The sequence below is a fragment of the Herpailurus yagouaroundi genome, unplaced genomic scaffold (assembly GCF_014898765.1).
Source record: "Herpailurus yagouaroundi ecotype Mexico unplaced genomic scaffold, PumYag 162, whole genome shotgun sequence".
In the NCBI taxonomy this organism is placed as follows: Eukaryota; Metazoa; Chordata; class Mammalia; order Carnivora; family Felidae; genus Herpailurus; species Herpailurus yagouaroundi.
Window position 1 is genome coordinate 49,978,222 of NW_024412403.1, and position 15,957 is coordinate 49,994,178.

Here is a 15,957-nt window from a genome sequence, read left to right on the forward strand (position 1 = left end):
GAGAAAGAATATCCCAAGCAGGTTCTGCACTGTCAGTACAGACCCCAATGCAGGATTCTATCTCATGAACCATGAGATCATGACCTGAGCAGAAATCAAGAGTCAGAAGCTTAACTGACTGAGCCACCCAGGTGCCCCACAGCATACACAGTCTTAACAAAAGTTGCTTGTACACAAGCCACTCACAAGATCCTATCGTGAATTTCAACTTCTAGTTCAGCATGTTGGGGCAGGGGTGAGGAGCAGGGAGAATGCTTACGCACACCATCCTCCTTACAAGGTAGGACCAATTAATTTCCATCCTACAAATGAGAAGAATGAAGCCTAAGAGGTAAGAAACTTGTCCCAAGTTGCATCTAGTAAACTGCATTACTGGGTCTCCAAAAGCCATCTGATTTTCAGTATATTATGCTACTTACCCAGGAATACATTTATCCATCACTGTGGCAGAAAATTCTCCCCCTGCAATCCCCACGTAAAATGTAAATGAAAAGGCTCATTACTTAGCTAAAATGATATAGAGGTATATAATAAGTTCCTGAAAAAATTTCAAGATGTCTAATTATACCATGGTTCCTTTCAACCTTCGGGTAATATTCAAGCAATGTTTCTCAAATTGTATTATGTACCATACTTACTAAAAAAGTATACACTGGATTAATAAATTCACAAAATTATATTTGCATTTTATACACACATAATGGGTATTATCACATTCAAAGCTCTAAGAGTTCTACAATGAAGACAGCTGCTTAACAGAAATTTGCCAAATTTATTTCTTATAGATCCTCCCCACCCCCCAACTCCCCGCCCCCTCTGCCCGGAACATAACTCAGAAAATACTGGGTCAGGATTAAATAAAACTTCCATAAAAAGGCATTTATGTGTGCGTATTTAGAGAATATATTCTAATGTCTGAAAATGCTACAGTCAATAAAAGTCTATACCTGTATGTTACAGTCAATAAAAGTCTATACAGTGAGAAGATTTTTAAAAATGATAAAAAGGCTGGATGCATATATATTTTACATATAATTACATAAATAATTAAGAGTAAAATTATATTTTACATATAATTAAGAGGTGCTTGGCTGGCTCATTTGGTAGAGCATGCCACTTTTGATCTCAGGGTCATGGGTTTAAGCTCCACATTGGGCGTAAAGCTTACTTAAAAAAAAAAAAAAGTTCATTCTCTTTGTCAAAAGAAAAAAAAAAGTGAATGGGTTGGGGTGATAAAAAATTTCTCTAGAGTGGTGACGGTCACACAACAATGTGAATGTACTCAATGCTTCTGAACTGTACACTTAAAACAGTAAATTTTATATTATGTATATCTTACCACAACTAAAAAAAAAGTAAAGGAGTACAAATACAAACTTCCAACTATAAATAAATCATGGAATAAACCATGGGGATGAAAAGTACAACATAGGAGATATAGTCAATAATATGGTAATAATAATTTTCCATGGCAACAGATGATACCTAAGCTTATCATGGTAAACATTCATTATGTATATAATTGTTGAATCGCTAAGTTATACACCTGAAACTAATATATTGTAGGCCAACTACAGTAAAAAGAATAAATGGGTATAAGAGTGGGAAATGACACACGTAAGAGAATACATATTTATAAGTAAAAAAACATACTTAGAGGGGTGCCCTGGGTGGTTCAGTCAGTTAAGCGTCCAACTTCAGCTCAGATCATAATCTCATGGTTCATGAGTTCGAGCCCTGTGCTGGGCCCTGTGCTGACAGCTCAGAGCCTGGAGCCTGTTTCAGATTCTGTGTCTCCCTCTCTCTGACCCTCCCTTGCTCATGCTCTTTCCCTCTCACCTCTCAAAAATAAACATTTAAATAAATAAATGAATGAACATAAAAAAATACTTAAAGAATAAGAAGTAGTGCTGAGGAAGTTTTCATCTTCACAGTAAACAAAGAAGGCAGCATGCTTTCCTAATTAACTTTGGATGTATTTCTAAACATTTTATGATTCTACATCGTTCAGTATATTCTGCATATAGCAGAACTCTGGTTACACCATAAACTTGCTAAGTTCAAATGGTATTGGAAAAACTACATAGGAAGCATTTGAAAAGGATGAAAATTATTAAAACTACAGGAAAAAATTTTAATGTATGATAATCAGTTTTCTCAAAAGTCACCTGATATTCAAGTCCTCTCCCTTGAGTGTTAGTGTTTTGATGGATCATCTTAAATCTAGCTTTAAAGATTCAGAAATCTAACTTCTAGTTCATCCAGAATTGATTAAGTTGAAAGACTGACTCAAGTTAATCACTAAAAAGACATCAATATATAAACACAATTAATTTACTACATTACTGAAAAGGATTGAAACTACTTATGCAGCAAAATCTGAACCCACTAACTAGCTCGGTGACCATGCCAAACCTCTCTGTGCCTATGTGTCATCGACTGCAAAATGGGGGGTAATGATACTTACACTATGGTGTTATGATTAATGTTAAGATTTATAAAGCACTTTGAACACTATATGACACACAGTAACTACTACATAAGTGTTTGCTAAATACGGTAATACTCCCTGGTCAACCTCTCTGGTACTGCAAAAAACAAAAACCCCACATAAAACATCAAGATTACCATTGAAAGATTCTTCACTGAGCACAGAATCAAAACAAAAAAAGACTTTAGTGGGTAGTCCTCTAATAAAACAATTTGAGGAACAGTTTCTTACCCTAGGGCAGGGTTTCTCAACTTCAGCAGTGTTGACATTTTGGGCCAGATGATTCTTGCTGGTGGCGGGAGGGGTGTAGAGGGCTGTCCTGTCCATTCTTACTGTATCACGTTTAGAAGCATTCCTACCCTCTACCCAACTAGATGTGGATAGCAACCCCTCAACCACCACCACGAGTTATGACAACCAAAACTGTCTCCAGACATAGCCAGACATCTCCTGGGAAGCAAAATCGTTCCTGGGTCAAGAACCAATGCTTCAGAGATCTATTTGCCAAAATGAACAATTTTGCTCCTATCAGCTCTTCAAGAGCTTCCGTCCCTATCATTTTTGGATACAATGACCACCCCAGTTCAGGGGCTCCCATTTCTGGTTACATGCGTATGAATTCTTCTGTTTTGTTTTCTTCAAAGAGGTTACAGGTGGTTAGTTATGGTTATAAAGACCCAGTTTTTGGTGGATTTTCTGGAGATTACAACCTCTTCTAGGCTCCCTAACAACAGCATCCATTTATCCCATTATTCTAAAACAAAAATCAGTTCTTGGGGTAGGGACTTCTACAGGTAGCTAACTTTTTTTTTTTTTTTGGCCAGTTTAATCTTTGTTTCCCCCTCCTAATTTAATTCTTTCTTTACATTCTGGAAGCATTTCACTGTAGATACCTAGCATCAGCATCTGATGGAGGCAGGGAAGAGAATCATTTTGAAACTCCAGCACAGACTTCAATACAAGATGAAATAAGAGGTTTATGTGTGTGGGGGGGGGGGGGAGGGGCATTGAGAATAATTATTAACATTTTACATTCTGAAATTTGTTATATGTAAACTTCTAGGCATGAACCACAGTTTCTCAACTGTACTCAAAGGAGGAAAATTGCTACAAACTTGCCTGAGCACTAGAATATATCTTATGATAGCAGCATTTCAAAAAAAAAAAAACCAAAATAAATTATGAATCTCATTAAACTGTCCTTGATACAACTTATGACTCTGAAACAGTTTGTTTGGCACTTACATTGATCAATTCTTAATAGCTTTCAGGTAAATAGTCTACAATGGCTTTGTATTATATATATATCTTACACATAAACAAGGAAGCAACCAAAGTGTTAACGTACTAAGAATCAATATGAATAGCTACTTTAAAAAAAATAAAATGAATAGTTAATAACTGAGAGCAAACTTCTCTGATGATTATGAATTATTTTATTATTATTATTATTTTTAAGTAAGCTTTATGCCTAACGTGGGGCTTGAATTCACAACCAAGAGTTGTACGCTCTATGGACTGCAACAGCCAAGTGCCCCACATTCTTATTTGAAAGGAGGAACGACTAAAATAATAAAAATAATGAGATCATCAAATAACAAAAAGTCATTACATGTCAACAAAATAGCATTTTATGAAAAAATCACTATTTTCATAAAAATAGTGAGAAGAGGGGTACTGCTTTACATTTTTGAAAATCTTTTTAATGTGTGGCTTAACAGAAGACAGATTATCATATATGCTTCTGCAATCAACTTATTGCCATATATGACATGTCACATAGCCTCTGGAAAACTCCACCGTATACTTGGAAAACTAGAAAAAAAAGCAAATAATGCCTTGGAATTATCATGAAAATAATTTTGCCTTTGTGGATCTTCTGAAAGGATCTCAGGGCCTCCCTTGCCAGGGGTTCACTACTCTACTGACGTGTGGTACTTCAAGAATAACAGTTCTAGTCATTTAATGCCTCTTAAGTTCTACAAATGTAGACAAACCACAAATGTATCTCTTTCATTTTTAAATTAAACATAAACATGGTCTCATTTTTAAAAATTTTTGTCTTTTAAGACACTGCACACCAAAAAACTCAAACAACCCCCCCCCCCCCCAACCAAACTGCATTCAATATCATTCACAGATAATAAGTTTAGGGAATGAAAATTCTTAACACTAAACCGTTACAGCACCTTATAATAGTGGTTAAGAGCATGAAATCACAAAGGTCAGCTGTGTGACCTCTGACCTATATAACCACCTGATGCTTTTAGTTTTCTCATGGCTGAAACAGAGATAAATATTTCCACCTTACACGATTTTATCAAGATTAAACGAAAACAAATTAAGAGCTCAGACTATGCCTGCATGTACAAGTCTGATCAATGATACTTAGTTATATTTTAATTTTTAACATGTCATAAAGTATTTTTTAATTATTTTTTTAAAAGTAATCTCTACACCCACAGTGGGACTGAAACTCACCACCCCAAGATCAAGAGTCACAAGATCTAACCACTGAGCCAGCCAGGCGCGCCAACATGTCATAAAGTATTAAACATAAGACATTTGCTCAGGAAAACAATTGCCTGACCAAATCAGTTTTAACAAAAGGCAGCAATTACTCCGTATTCACCTTTCACACTTCTGTCCCTTTAGAGGAATTTAATTCAAATATTGGTTTAAAATAAAAAATAAATTAAGAGAACGCATTTAAGCAAACAACAGAGCTGGATCGTTTTTTGAAAACACACAAGAACTCTTTAAGGAACAAAAGGAAGGACTACCCAATAGTTTGTGAATTAATAGGCTTGATGACAAAGTTCAGGAACTGAAAAGAACTTCAGAAATTAGTCGGTAGTCGAATTTCTTTAATCACGGATAAGCAACCCAGACTGTTAATTTCTCCTGAGCCATAAGGAGACTGAAGGGCAGAATCCTTCCTTACAAAACCTCTCCTAAGGGCCTGCAAACTTCCACTAATTCCAAGTGAACAGTTTGAATGTAAATCAAATTTGTGGAGGATGAGGGCGGGAAAGAAGCCAAAGACCCTTGCCCTCATTCCTTAACCTGGTTCCCAAGCAGGCAAGAAACTTAAAAGCAGTATTTCCTGTTACAACCACAGTAACCTTATCTTTCAGGAGTGTACATAGTGCCTCAGTTTCCAAAGCGCTTTCTACAGTATCAAAGGGAAGAAAATGAAAACATTCAGAATGAAAGGCATCTGCTATTCACATTGAATTCTTGCCCTAAAATCGAAGCTGAAGACAGTTATTTCCATAGTCATTTCAGATCAGCTCTGCACGAGCTGTGTGATCGCATTATTGCTTATTTACGCCGCAGTAGCACAATTCGAAGAATACGGGCAAGCAGTTCCAGAGAACCTCAAACCCGCAGGCCCAAATCCTAGCTCAAACGGCTGAAGCAAGCAGCCCAGGCTTGGAACAGACTGTCCCTTCCCCAGACTATCAGCAGAAACAAGATTTTAAAAGGCACAGACGTAGCTCCGCTCGATCGCCGCCCTGGAGCGTCCGGGAGGGCAGGAGCCACCGCCTCCAGCACCGCCGAAGGAGGCGGGCCTGCCGCAGCCCGCACGACCGGGCCCCTCCCGGCGGCTGGCCCGGCCCCCGGGGAAGCCCCCTTCGCCCCACCCCGGGCCAGGGCCCGCCCCCAGCTTCCCCGGCCTCCTTCCTGTGGGAAGTGCGGCTCCTTTCGCGTCCCCCACCCTCTCGGCTCCGCCTGGCAGCCGCTCCGCCGCGAGCGCCGGCTGGGTGGGCGAGGGGCGTCTAGGACCCTCCAACTCGCTCGTGCGCAAGCAAGCCCGCCTCCGCCAGCGGGCCTTGCCTGGACAACAGGCCGCCGCCCGCCCCCTCGCCACGGGCGAGGTCCTACCTCGCCACCAGTAAGTCTTGGACAAGTCGTGCCAGGTCTGATGCCGGGTGTGGTGAGTGCCGCCCGGGCCCAGGTGCGCCGCCTCGATGAGCCCCCGGCGCCGCTCGGGCTGCAGCACTACCTCCAGCTCCGCGAAGGTCTTGCGGTGCCGCTGCCGCCGCTGGTAGTACAAGGTCCCACCGCGCACCACATAGCAGGCGGCCGCTTTGCGGATTTTACGCTTGACATTGCCCTCCGTGCCCGGAGCATACGGCTCACGCTCGTTTGTCAGGTAGCGAAGAATGGCCCGGTAGCTTTCCTCGCTTGACATCTCTGACGGCGGCTCCCTAAGGGCGCCTGTCAGTGGTGGGGGAGGAAGACAGCGCACTAGCTCCGGACGGATGCAACAGCGGCGGCGGCACTGTAGGGAGGAATGGCTGTATCTGTGGTGAGTGCTATTCGACGGCGCCTGCAGCGCAAAGGCAGAACCGACGAGTTGGTAACCAGGGGGAACTGCACTTCTCCAGCGCGCGGGATCCGCTGGCGACTGACAAAATGGCTGCTGCACCACCGGAAGTGACGTGATCAAAGGCAGTGGGTGAGGGGACTGAGTCCTGATTGGAGCGCACAGGCTTTCTGGATTGATGAAGCCATCCGGGTGACGTCAGGACTGCGGGCGGACATTTTGGAAGAGGGTAGGCCTTTCCTTCGAGACCGAAGACTGCTTTGAGCAGACATCTTGAGTCCTGGCAGTTTCCCTTTTCATTTTTTCCTTCTTTCCCTTGCTCTGAGCACGTGTGGGAGTTGGTGGGCTGTTGATTTCCCGTCGGATATACACCAAGGTGTGGAGGAGTCTGGTTTTTTTTTTTTACCCCGATTACCTTCTGAGACCCCCCAACAACGTAAAAGCATAAGATTTTGAGGATCTTAGTAAAATGTAAGCCTATGGACACAAGACCAAAGATAGCCGAATTCACATGTAAATTTATTTTACAGGTAAACGTTTGAAATCTGAGTCCTTCGGTGATAAGAATTATAATTTCCAGACTTAAAGTGTTGGCTCCAAATCAGCCATGGAACTGTCGGGATTTTCCTCGAATGACCGTCTAACATAGGGGCAGTTTTCTATATTTGAAGGTAATGATGTTGGCAATGAGTAGATAGCACTCTTACAGCTTCATTTGCATGTATTTTTACATAAGCTGGGGGGGGGGGGATTCTCCATTTTACACCCAACATTTACCGAATGCATAAAAGACCAAGGCGACCTGAAATGCATCTTCCAGCGTACAGTGCGGGTCCTGTTTCACATCTTTAGCGGGTAGGCCGGAGCAATGGCCCATGCCACCACCCATCCGTTGGTTGAATCTGCAGCGCAGACAAGACTACAGGCCCAGAACATCCTACTCGACAACTGGGGTCTGGCATTGACAGTGCTTTGCTAGTTCCAGGTCAACCCTCCCCCTCTGCCCCCAGCCTGGAGTCTGCAGTCGCTGGGTCAGGCTCTCTGACCCTGCGGAGACATGTTAAGAGGTAAACAGGTGAATGCACTGGGCTCAAAAAATAGGATGGCAACCAATCTCTGCGGTACTTGCGGTTGAGGTTGCGGGAATTGACAGGTGGCTTAGATACTTGAGGCAGCATCCTTGAATAAGATTCTGGCTGTAGGTACCTGAGCTCCCAGACATATATAGGAAAGACATAACAAGCAGACCAGGTATTTACTTAGGGTCACTCAACCCAGACTGAGACAGCTGGGGAAAGGAAGAGGAATTAGAAGGTAGAGATGCGTCCTCTCCGCTCTTTGGAGTGGGCCACCCAAAGCAGATACCCAAATCAACCCTCCATGAACTGTGCTGGACCAGCACCATCACTCTTATACTGTGAAATCGACTTCCTTTAAAACTAAATTTAAGGGGCACCTGCGTGGCTCAGTTGGTTAAGCAGCTGGTTTCGGTTCATGTCATGTTTTCATGGTCTATTCATTAGTTCAAGCCCCACCTTGGGCTCTGTGCTGACAGACACCTCAGAGCCTGGAGACTTTTTTGGATTCTCTTCTCTCTGTCCCTCCACCACTCATGCTCTGTCTCTCTCTCTCAAAAATAAACATTAAGATAGCTGCAGCTCTTTAAAAAACAAAAAAAAAAAAAAACTAACTTAAAATAGATTTAAAAAGTTGTGGAAGCGGAGAAAAACTTAAATTACCCAATTCAGTTTCTGCCAAAACAACCTGTGAAAAGCATTTAGAAGCCACTGTACTTGAATTGCCTTTGGGCCAATGTGGAGAAAAGGTTTTACAGGTGGACTAATTGTCTTCCTGAGAAAAGCTAAACTTGCCACCCTTCTAGACAGGTATTTACTATTTATTTCTAGTTCCTCCTGGGTTGCAGGCTACCCAGGAATCAAGGGTAATCAGAATTGACAGTTTCACCTTAAGCCATGTAAGCCAGAAAAGCAGTGATTTAAAAGGACATTTTTTTCCTGTATCCCAAAATTAGGAATGTAGCTCTGAACTCAAGTTGGGTAGTTTCGTTGGTTAAGTTTCCTTGTTCACAGCTAAATAATGGTCTTATTTTCCTTTTTGTTTCAGAAAAAAAAAATTACAAATAAATGAAAAAAATTTCCAAGCAAAACCTTAGAGATTTCTAAGCAAGAGCCAGTGGATTTGCACATTTCTTAAATTGATGTTAGAATTTTAGTTTTCAAGTCCCCCAAAAGGGCTATTTTATTTATTCCTAACACCCAGAACAATGCTTGAATTTAACATGCACTAGACAGAATAATTCTATCACTTTGGATAGCATGGAGGGGATGGGGGGAGGAATGCTGAGGTCTGATTTTTACCTTCACCTAGTATTTCTATATGTAAAAGCATGTTTCTCAAATGAGGATGCGACTTGTAGCTTTCCAACTTGGCAGTGGCACATAACAGGATTTATTTTTTACTTTTTAAAAAAATTTTTTCAATATTTTTGAGAGAGACAAAGTGCAAGTGGTGTAGGAACAGAGAGGGAGACATAGATTGATTCCAAAGCAGGCTCCAGGCTCTGAGCTGTCAGCACAGAGCCCCACGTGGGGCTTGAACTCACTAGAGTTCATGACCTGAGCTGAAGTAGACACTTAACTCACTGAGCCACTCAGGCGCCCCTAGTTACTTTTGAGAGGATGAGCACGAGTGGGGGAGAGGCAAAGAGAGAGGGAGACCGAGAATCCAACGCAGACTTGGAGCTGTCATCACAGTCTCACAAAGGGTGAGATAATGACCTGAGCGAAGTCTGACACTTAACTGACTTGAGCCACCCAGATGCCAGAAGTACAAGCCTATTAACATAAATTACTCTTCCTTGTCACATTTTACACACACATTATCTAGAGTATCAGCAGGCTACTGGTTTTTCTTGCAATTTTAACATGGCTCTAATTCCCAGCTCAACAAACCACCTTGGGAATTTGTAAGCATATTCACGTGCTAACAAAGTTGTACTCTTCATTCAAACTTATTTCTGGAAAAAATGAGTGGTAGGGGCGCCTGAGTGGTGCAGTCGGTTAAGCGTCCGCCTTCAGCCAGGTCACGATCTCGCAGTCCGTGAGTTCGAGCCCCGCGTCGGGCTCTGGGCTGATGGCTCAGAGCCTGGAGCCTGTTTCTGATTCTGTGTCTCCCTCTCTCTCTGCCCCTCCCCTGTTCATGCTCTGTCTCTCTCTGTCCCAAAAATAAATAAAAAACGTTGAAAAAAAAAAAAAAAAAGCAGCTTACGAGTACAGTTGAAGTTTTAAGTACTTTTTTTTTAATGTTCATTTTTGAGAGAATGTGAGTGCAAGCGGCGAAGGGCAGAGAGAGGAGACATAATCATACCGTTTGCAGCTATGGAACTGGAGGGTATTATGCTGGGTATTATGCTAAGTGTCAGTCGCAGAAAGATATGTTTTCACTCATGTGGATCTTGAGAAACTTAACATAAGTCCATGGGGGAAGGGAAGGGGGAAAAACAGAGAGGGAAGGAGGCAAACCATAAGAGACTCAAATATAGAGAACAAATGGAGGGTTGATGGGAGGTGGGGGAAAGTGGGTGATGGGCACTGAGGAGGGCACTTGTTGGGATGAGCACTGGATGTTGTATGTAAGCCAATTTGACAATAAACTAAAAAATAATAATAAAGTAGACTTCCAACTCCCTCGTAGAGCCCAACACTAGACTTGAGCTCATGGCCTTGAGATCAAGATCTGAGATTGAGTTGCAGGTTTAAGTGAAGTTGCAGGCTTAAGGGACTGAGCTACCCAGGTGCCCCAAGTTTTATGCACTTTCAATTCAGCTATCAACTGATGGTAATAGGTGAAGGGCAAAACCAATATAAAATAAATGTTTACCATGGAAGAGTAACTCAACAGAAATTCATTGAAAAGATTTACTTTTGGGGAACCTGGGTGGCTCAGTCGGGTAAGCTTCCAACTCGATTTCGGCTCCAGTCATGATCTCATGATTCCTGAGGTTGAGCCCCTTGTCAGGCTATGTGCTGACACACACAGACACGCACCAACACAAAGACTGCTTAGAATCCTCTCTGCCCCTCCCTCACTCACATGCCTGCACTCTCTGAAAATAAACATTTAAAAAACATTGTATTAAAAAAAAACCTAGTTCTCAAATTCTTAACTCTATAGTTCAGCTATTACTATGTAGGCACAATATGCCTGTTTTGTTAATAAAAAATTTTTTGAGAGAGACGGGGGGGGGGGGGAGGGACAGGGAGAGGGAGGAGAGGGAGAATCCAAAGCAAACTCCAGGCTCCAAGCCGTCAGGACAGAGCCTGACTCAGGGCTCCAATTCATGAACCATGGAGATCATGACCTAAGCCAAAGTCTGACATGACACTTAACCAACTGAGCCACCCAGGAGCCCCTACCTGTTTTTATAGTAAAAAAATCCACCACAATCTAGTTATAGTCAGATATTTATTTAAAAATCTGATCTGCGAACTTAGCGTTTTCCACCAACTCGGGGTGCAGAAACCTTCACAGGCTTCACAATCTTTTGCTTAGGTGCTGCCTTCGTAGGAGCCTGTAAAAAGATTAACATGCGACATTATTCCATACAAGTTTTTCAATCACTTATGTCCAGATTCTCTATGTATCCTAGATTGCTTTTCTTATTATTTAACTGCATTCCTATTACTCTTAAGAGCCAGCCTCCCCATGAAAAGTTAGAAGTCTACCTCTATAGGATATGTAAATGAAAAACAAAGATACTGTCACAGATTGGAGGAGTTAAGTGAGGACACACAACTAAATGCAGTATGGGATCCTGAACTGTGTCTTAAGAACAGAAAAAGGACACTACTAGTTCTCTAAAACCAATGGTTTTGAAAATTTTACTATGGTTATTGAAACTGATAACATTGAGAAAAGCTGGGCAAACTCTGCACTATTATTTAAAGCTTTTCAAAATAAACTTTAACAACAAAAGCCACCTTTATTTTCCCCTTCCCCAATTTCTGGTACCAACAGACTTCATTTGGCTCTGGCAGAGGGAGCTCTGAATCAACCACCCAGGAAACCAGTTAGGAACATCATTTTGATTGGGTCCTTGCACTAAATTCCTTAAAAACTTGAAACTCTCAGGGCACCTGGGTGACTCAAGTCAGTTGGGTATCTCTTGGTTTCGGCTCAGTTTCATGCATTTAAGCCCTGAGTTGGGCTCTGCAATGGCAGCACAGAGCCTGAGATTTTCCCTCTCTTTCAAAAGGAATAAACTTAACAACAACAAAACACCTTGAAACTTTCATTAACCACAATTTGGATTAAAAAGTAAATTTTCTTGTGTGACTTTAGTATTATTTTTTAAAAATTTTATTTTTAAGTAATTTCTATGCCCCATGTGGGGCTTGAACTCAATCCCAAGATCCAGAGTCACATGCTCTAATGATTGAGCCAATCAGGGCCCCTCCTCCTGTTATTTTAAATAAGAAATCCAAGACAATCTCACAATTACCTTAGCAGCAGCCATTGCGGTCTTTTTAGATGCTTGCTTAGCCTTTTTTGCTTCCTTGGCAGCCCTGTGGGGTTAAAAATAACTTAAGGCAAAGTGCTTTACTCCTTAAGAAAGCAGATTAACAAGGAGCTAGAGTGTTTGGGGAAAGCAGATTATCACTTTCCTTCCCCACCTGCAATTATTCGTAGGATAAATCCAAAGAGTTTGTCAGTAAATATTAACCAAGTCAGCTTAACATAGATTAGAAATTGTACAGCAGCCTTATTTGCATATAGAATTTCAACAAATCATTAAGCATACACTATAAGCTTCTGTATTACTAAACCTCAATATTTAGGACTGACAATTTCAATATAGATTCAAGTATCAAAACACAAAACATCAGATTAGATCCCTATGCCTATAAATTCAGTCATAACCTACAATTCATCCCAATAGCTGAAATGCTCATAACAAAGACTTCCTTACCTGATGGCTTGTTCTCGTTGAGCCTTCCTAACTTCAGGTTTCTGATTCCTCTTGGCCATTATATCAGCAAGAGATGCACCAGTGATGGCCCTCTGGAATTTGACTGCACGGCGGGTTCTTTTCTTTTGAATTTCTTCCTATGAAACAAAAAGATGGAAGCACACTTATAAATCTTGTTCATGGATATGGGGGAAACAATTAAGATTTGTATTTTAGTATGCTAGGGCTGATACAACTAAATATCAGACTGAGTAGCTGATAACAACAAATTTCCAACAGTTCTAGAGACTGAAGTCAGGATTCCAGCATGGTCATGTGAGGACCCTCTTCCTATTGTAGCTATATCACCACATGTTGAAGGGAGCAAGAGAGCGCTCTTGGGCATTTTTATAAGAGCACTAGTGCCATTCCTGATGGCAGAGCCTCCCAAAGTTCTCACCTTTAGTATCATCACCTTGGCAGTTAGGTTTCAACATATGAATTTTAGGAGTATACATTCAGATCATAGCAATATTCAACAAAAAAATAATTCATGCAATCATTTGAAAATATATAAAAAATATCTATGTGTAAAATACTGCAATATGCAGGTAAGTTTTCCAATTATAGACTGATTAAATGATCTCTTGCAAATCCTGGCCATTTTTTACTATTTTAAAAAGACAAAGTCAAATTAATGAAGTTGGCTGGAGAGTACTTACCTCAAAAGTGATTTTAATACGACTGTTTATGTTAAAGAATTTACTTCTAGAAAAAAATTACCAAACCTCAACTCACCTATTTTGTTTTTACTTAAAGTACTGTCACTGAAAAAAAAGTCAATTGGAAAATGATTTATGACAGGAAAGCTACCAAGTCTTAGGGAATGTCCAGGAATTGAAACTGTAAAATTCAAACTTTTGCTAATAAAAGATACATTAACATTACATTGACCGTTTTAAAGCATTTTTTAAGTATATAATTCATTGGCATTAAATATATTCACTATTTTCTGCAACCACCACCGCTATCCATCTAATTTTTTCATCTTTCCAAACCGCAAGCCCATTAAATAATAACCCCACATTCTTCCCTCCCCCTGCCCAGCCTCTGGTAACCTCTACTTTGTCTTTATGAATTTGCCATTACAGATACCTCATAAAGGTGTAATCATATGATATTTGTCCTTCTATGTCTGGCTTTACTTTGCATAACTTCTTCAAGGTTTATCCATATTGGCTGTTTGCCAGCCTGTTAAGGCTGAATAATATTCCATTGTATTTATGTAACATTTTGTTATCCATTCACCCACTGATAGGTCATTTGGGCTGTTTCCATCTTTTGGCTGCTGTGAATAATAGCGCTATGAACATTAGCGTAGAAGTCATCTGTGTTAAATTCCTGCTTACGATTCTCCTGGGTACGTTCCTAGAGGTGTAGATGCTGGACACAGTTCCATTTAACTTTTTAAGAAACTGCCAAGCCATTTCCACAGTGCTTGCAGCATCCTAAATTCAGCAATGCACAAGGGTTCCAATTTCTCCACATTCTCAGCCACACTGGTAATCCCCGCGCCCCACCCCTTGAAATCATGACTATCCTAATGGGTGTGTCAAGTCTACTTTCAAATTAAGTTAGAAGTAAGTTTTTCCTTCTAAATTCACACAACACCTAGTGATGCCATTAATCCTGGAGGTGTCAGGAAATATTCCAAGTGTCCTGAAATACTATCCTTACTGCCATGGCACTCAAACCTTCCTCAAAAAATTCCATCACTCCAAAAAAGCACTTCAAGAAGCCTTCAGTCATGAGAACAAAATAGTATGCTATAAGACTCCACTGATGTCTTTCAGAACTAATCCTACAGACATATTCACAACCAAGTTCCCCTAAGTAATTTCTACCCAGTGGAACCCCCTTAAATACTTCCGTGGTGCTCTATAACCCAACTATGCATAACGTATCAGATTCTGGCCAGGCAACATTTCAAATTTCAACTCGGCATTACTGTGAGCCTAAGGTATATAAGGAGACACTGTTTTCATCAGTCATGTTCACTTCACTGTTTGATGCTGTACAGCTTAGGAGCGCTTTCACATACTGTCCCACTTACCATAATTTTACGGAGCGGCAACTGATGCTTAGAGAGTTTAAACTTAAGAGCCCCACCACACCCCCAACATTGAAAGTGCATTTTACTTACCGACTGTCCCTTTTTGTGCTTTCTTCTGTAGAGGACAGTCCAATTTATCTGCCGAGGATTCCTCTTGGAAAGGAATGCCGACTCGCATTTTGCATTAAGAAACTGGAAAACCTGTAGTAGTAACAAGTTCAAAGTAGTTACCTACTTAACTAAACAAGGCAGAAAGCTGAGCTCAAAACTTTTTTTTCCCCCCCAAAACTCTTAATTTTCAAGTTCTGTCCCCTCATTTGGCCCGCCGAGCCCAAAAGGCTTGTGTCACACAACTGGCACAGGTGGGCACCACCGAGGCCTTCGAGTTCCGTCCCGTCTTGTACACAGAGCGGGGAAACTTAAGCTCATTCCGCAGGAAAGGTTGGGGTAATCAAACTCCAGGAGGCATCGGTGCCCGAAAAATAGCGAGATACTTTGATGGTCCATTTCCTGGGGCATTTAAGTAACCCCAACTCTTAATTTCCGACCTCACACTAAATCAAACCTCAAAAACGGTTCACCTACAGGTTTCTGATCCTAACAACCACAGCACACAGGGTACCGGAAACAAGCCTTCCAGGGACCAAGAAAGATGTGGTAAATGAACACGCTCAGACTGAATTAGACCGGTCTCTCTAAGGAGCACAAGCTACGTTTAGGCGACGCGGCCCTTCACCTTCCCGTCGGTCCTGGCGTAGCGCCTCCCATGTCCAGGGTAAATCTTGTACCCACTGAAACTGCACAGCTCGACCCTGTTAACAAAAAGCAAAAGCCCATTAGAGAGGGTGTCTACGGCGAGGAGAAGCCAAACCCAGAGTGCAGGAGAGGTGCTCTGCCCGACGATGGAAGCAGATTGGGACCTAAGACTTTCACTCACTTCATGGCTGCGGCAGCCGGGAAGACGGAAAGATGGTGAAGAGAAAGAGAGGATCATGGGAAGAAGCCTTATAAGGCAGTGAGGCAATCTCCTCCCCCAATTCCCGTCCCTGACC

At 41.6% G+C, this 15,957-nt stretch overlaps 2 protein-coding genes across 3 annotated transcripts in view; both read right to left on the reverse strand.

The window, feature by feature from the left end:
* Nucleotides 1-7,068, reverse strand: part of ZBTB11 (zinc finger and BTB domain containing 11) — a 32,379-nt gene extending 25,311 nt beyond the window's left edge. The window contains exon 1 of one of the 2 annotated variants that reach the window (XM_040484390.1): nucleotides 6,380-7,068. In XM_040484390.1, the coding sequence (XP_040340324.1) occupies nucleotides 6,380-6,689 (310 nt within the window). In that variant the 5' untranslated portion in view covers nucleotides 6,690-7,068. Of the gene's footprint in view, nucleotides 1-186; nucleotides 756-6,379 lie in introns of those variants that run through there. The other variant, XM_040484391.1, reaches the window with a different exon arrangement.
* A 4,222-nt stretch (nucleotides 7,069-11,290) lies between these two features.
* Nucleotides 11,291-15,957, reverse strand: RPL24 (ribosomal protein L24). Its single transcript, XM_040484392.1, has 6 exons — nucleotides 15,843-15,957; nucleotides 15,642-15,717; nucleotides 14,996-15,106; nucleotides 12,814-12,950; nucleotides 12,346-12,409; nucleotides 11,291-11,415 (listed from the first exon to the last, which is right to left on the reverse strand). The coding sequence occupies exons 1-6, from the start codon at nucleotides 15,845-15,847 to the stop codon at nucleotides 11,335-11,337; spliced, it is 474 nt and encodes a 157-aa protein (XP_040340326.1). The 5' UTR covers nucleotides 15,848-15,957; the 3' UTR covers nucleotides 11,291-11,334.

What these genes read in the sequence shown, in the direction of transcription:
- RPL24 (XM_040484392.1), bottom strand. An exon ending in CAACGAGAACAAGCCATCAG is followed by an intron (nt 12,410 to 12,813) that starts GTAAGGAAGTCT and finishes TTAACCCCACAG; the next exon opens with GGCTGCCAAGGAAGCAAAAA. An exon ending in CCGCAATGGCTGCTGCTAAG is followed by an intron (nt 11,416 to 12,345) that starts GTAATTGTGAGA and finishes ATCTTTTTACAG; the next exon opens with GCTCCTACGAAGGCAGCACC.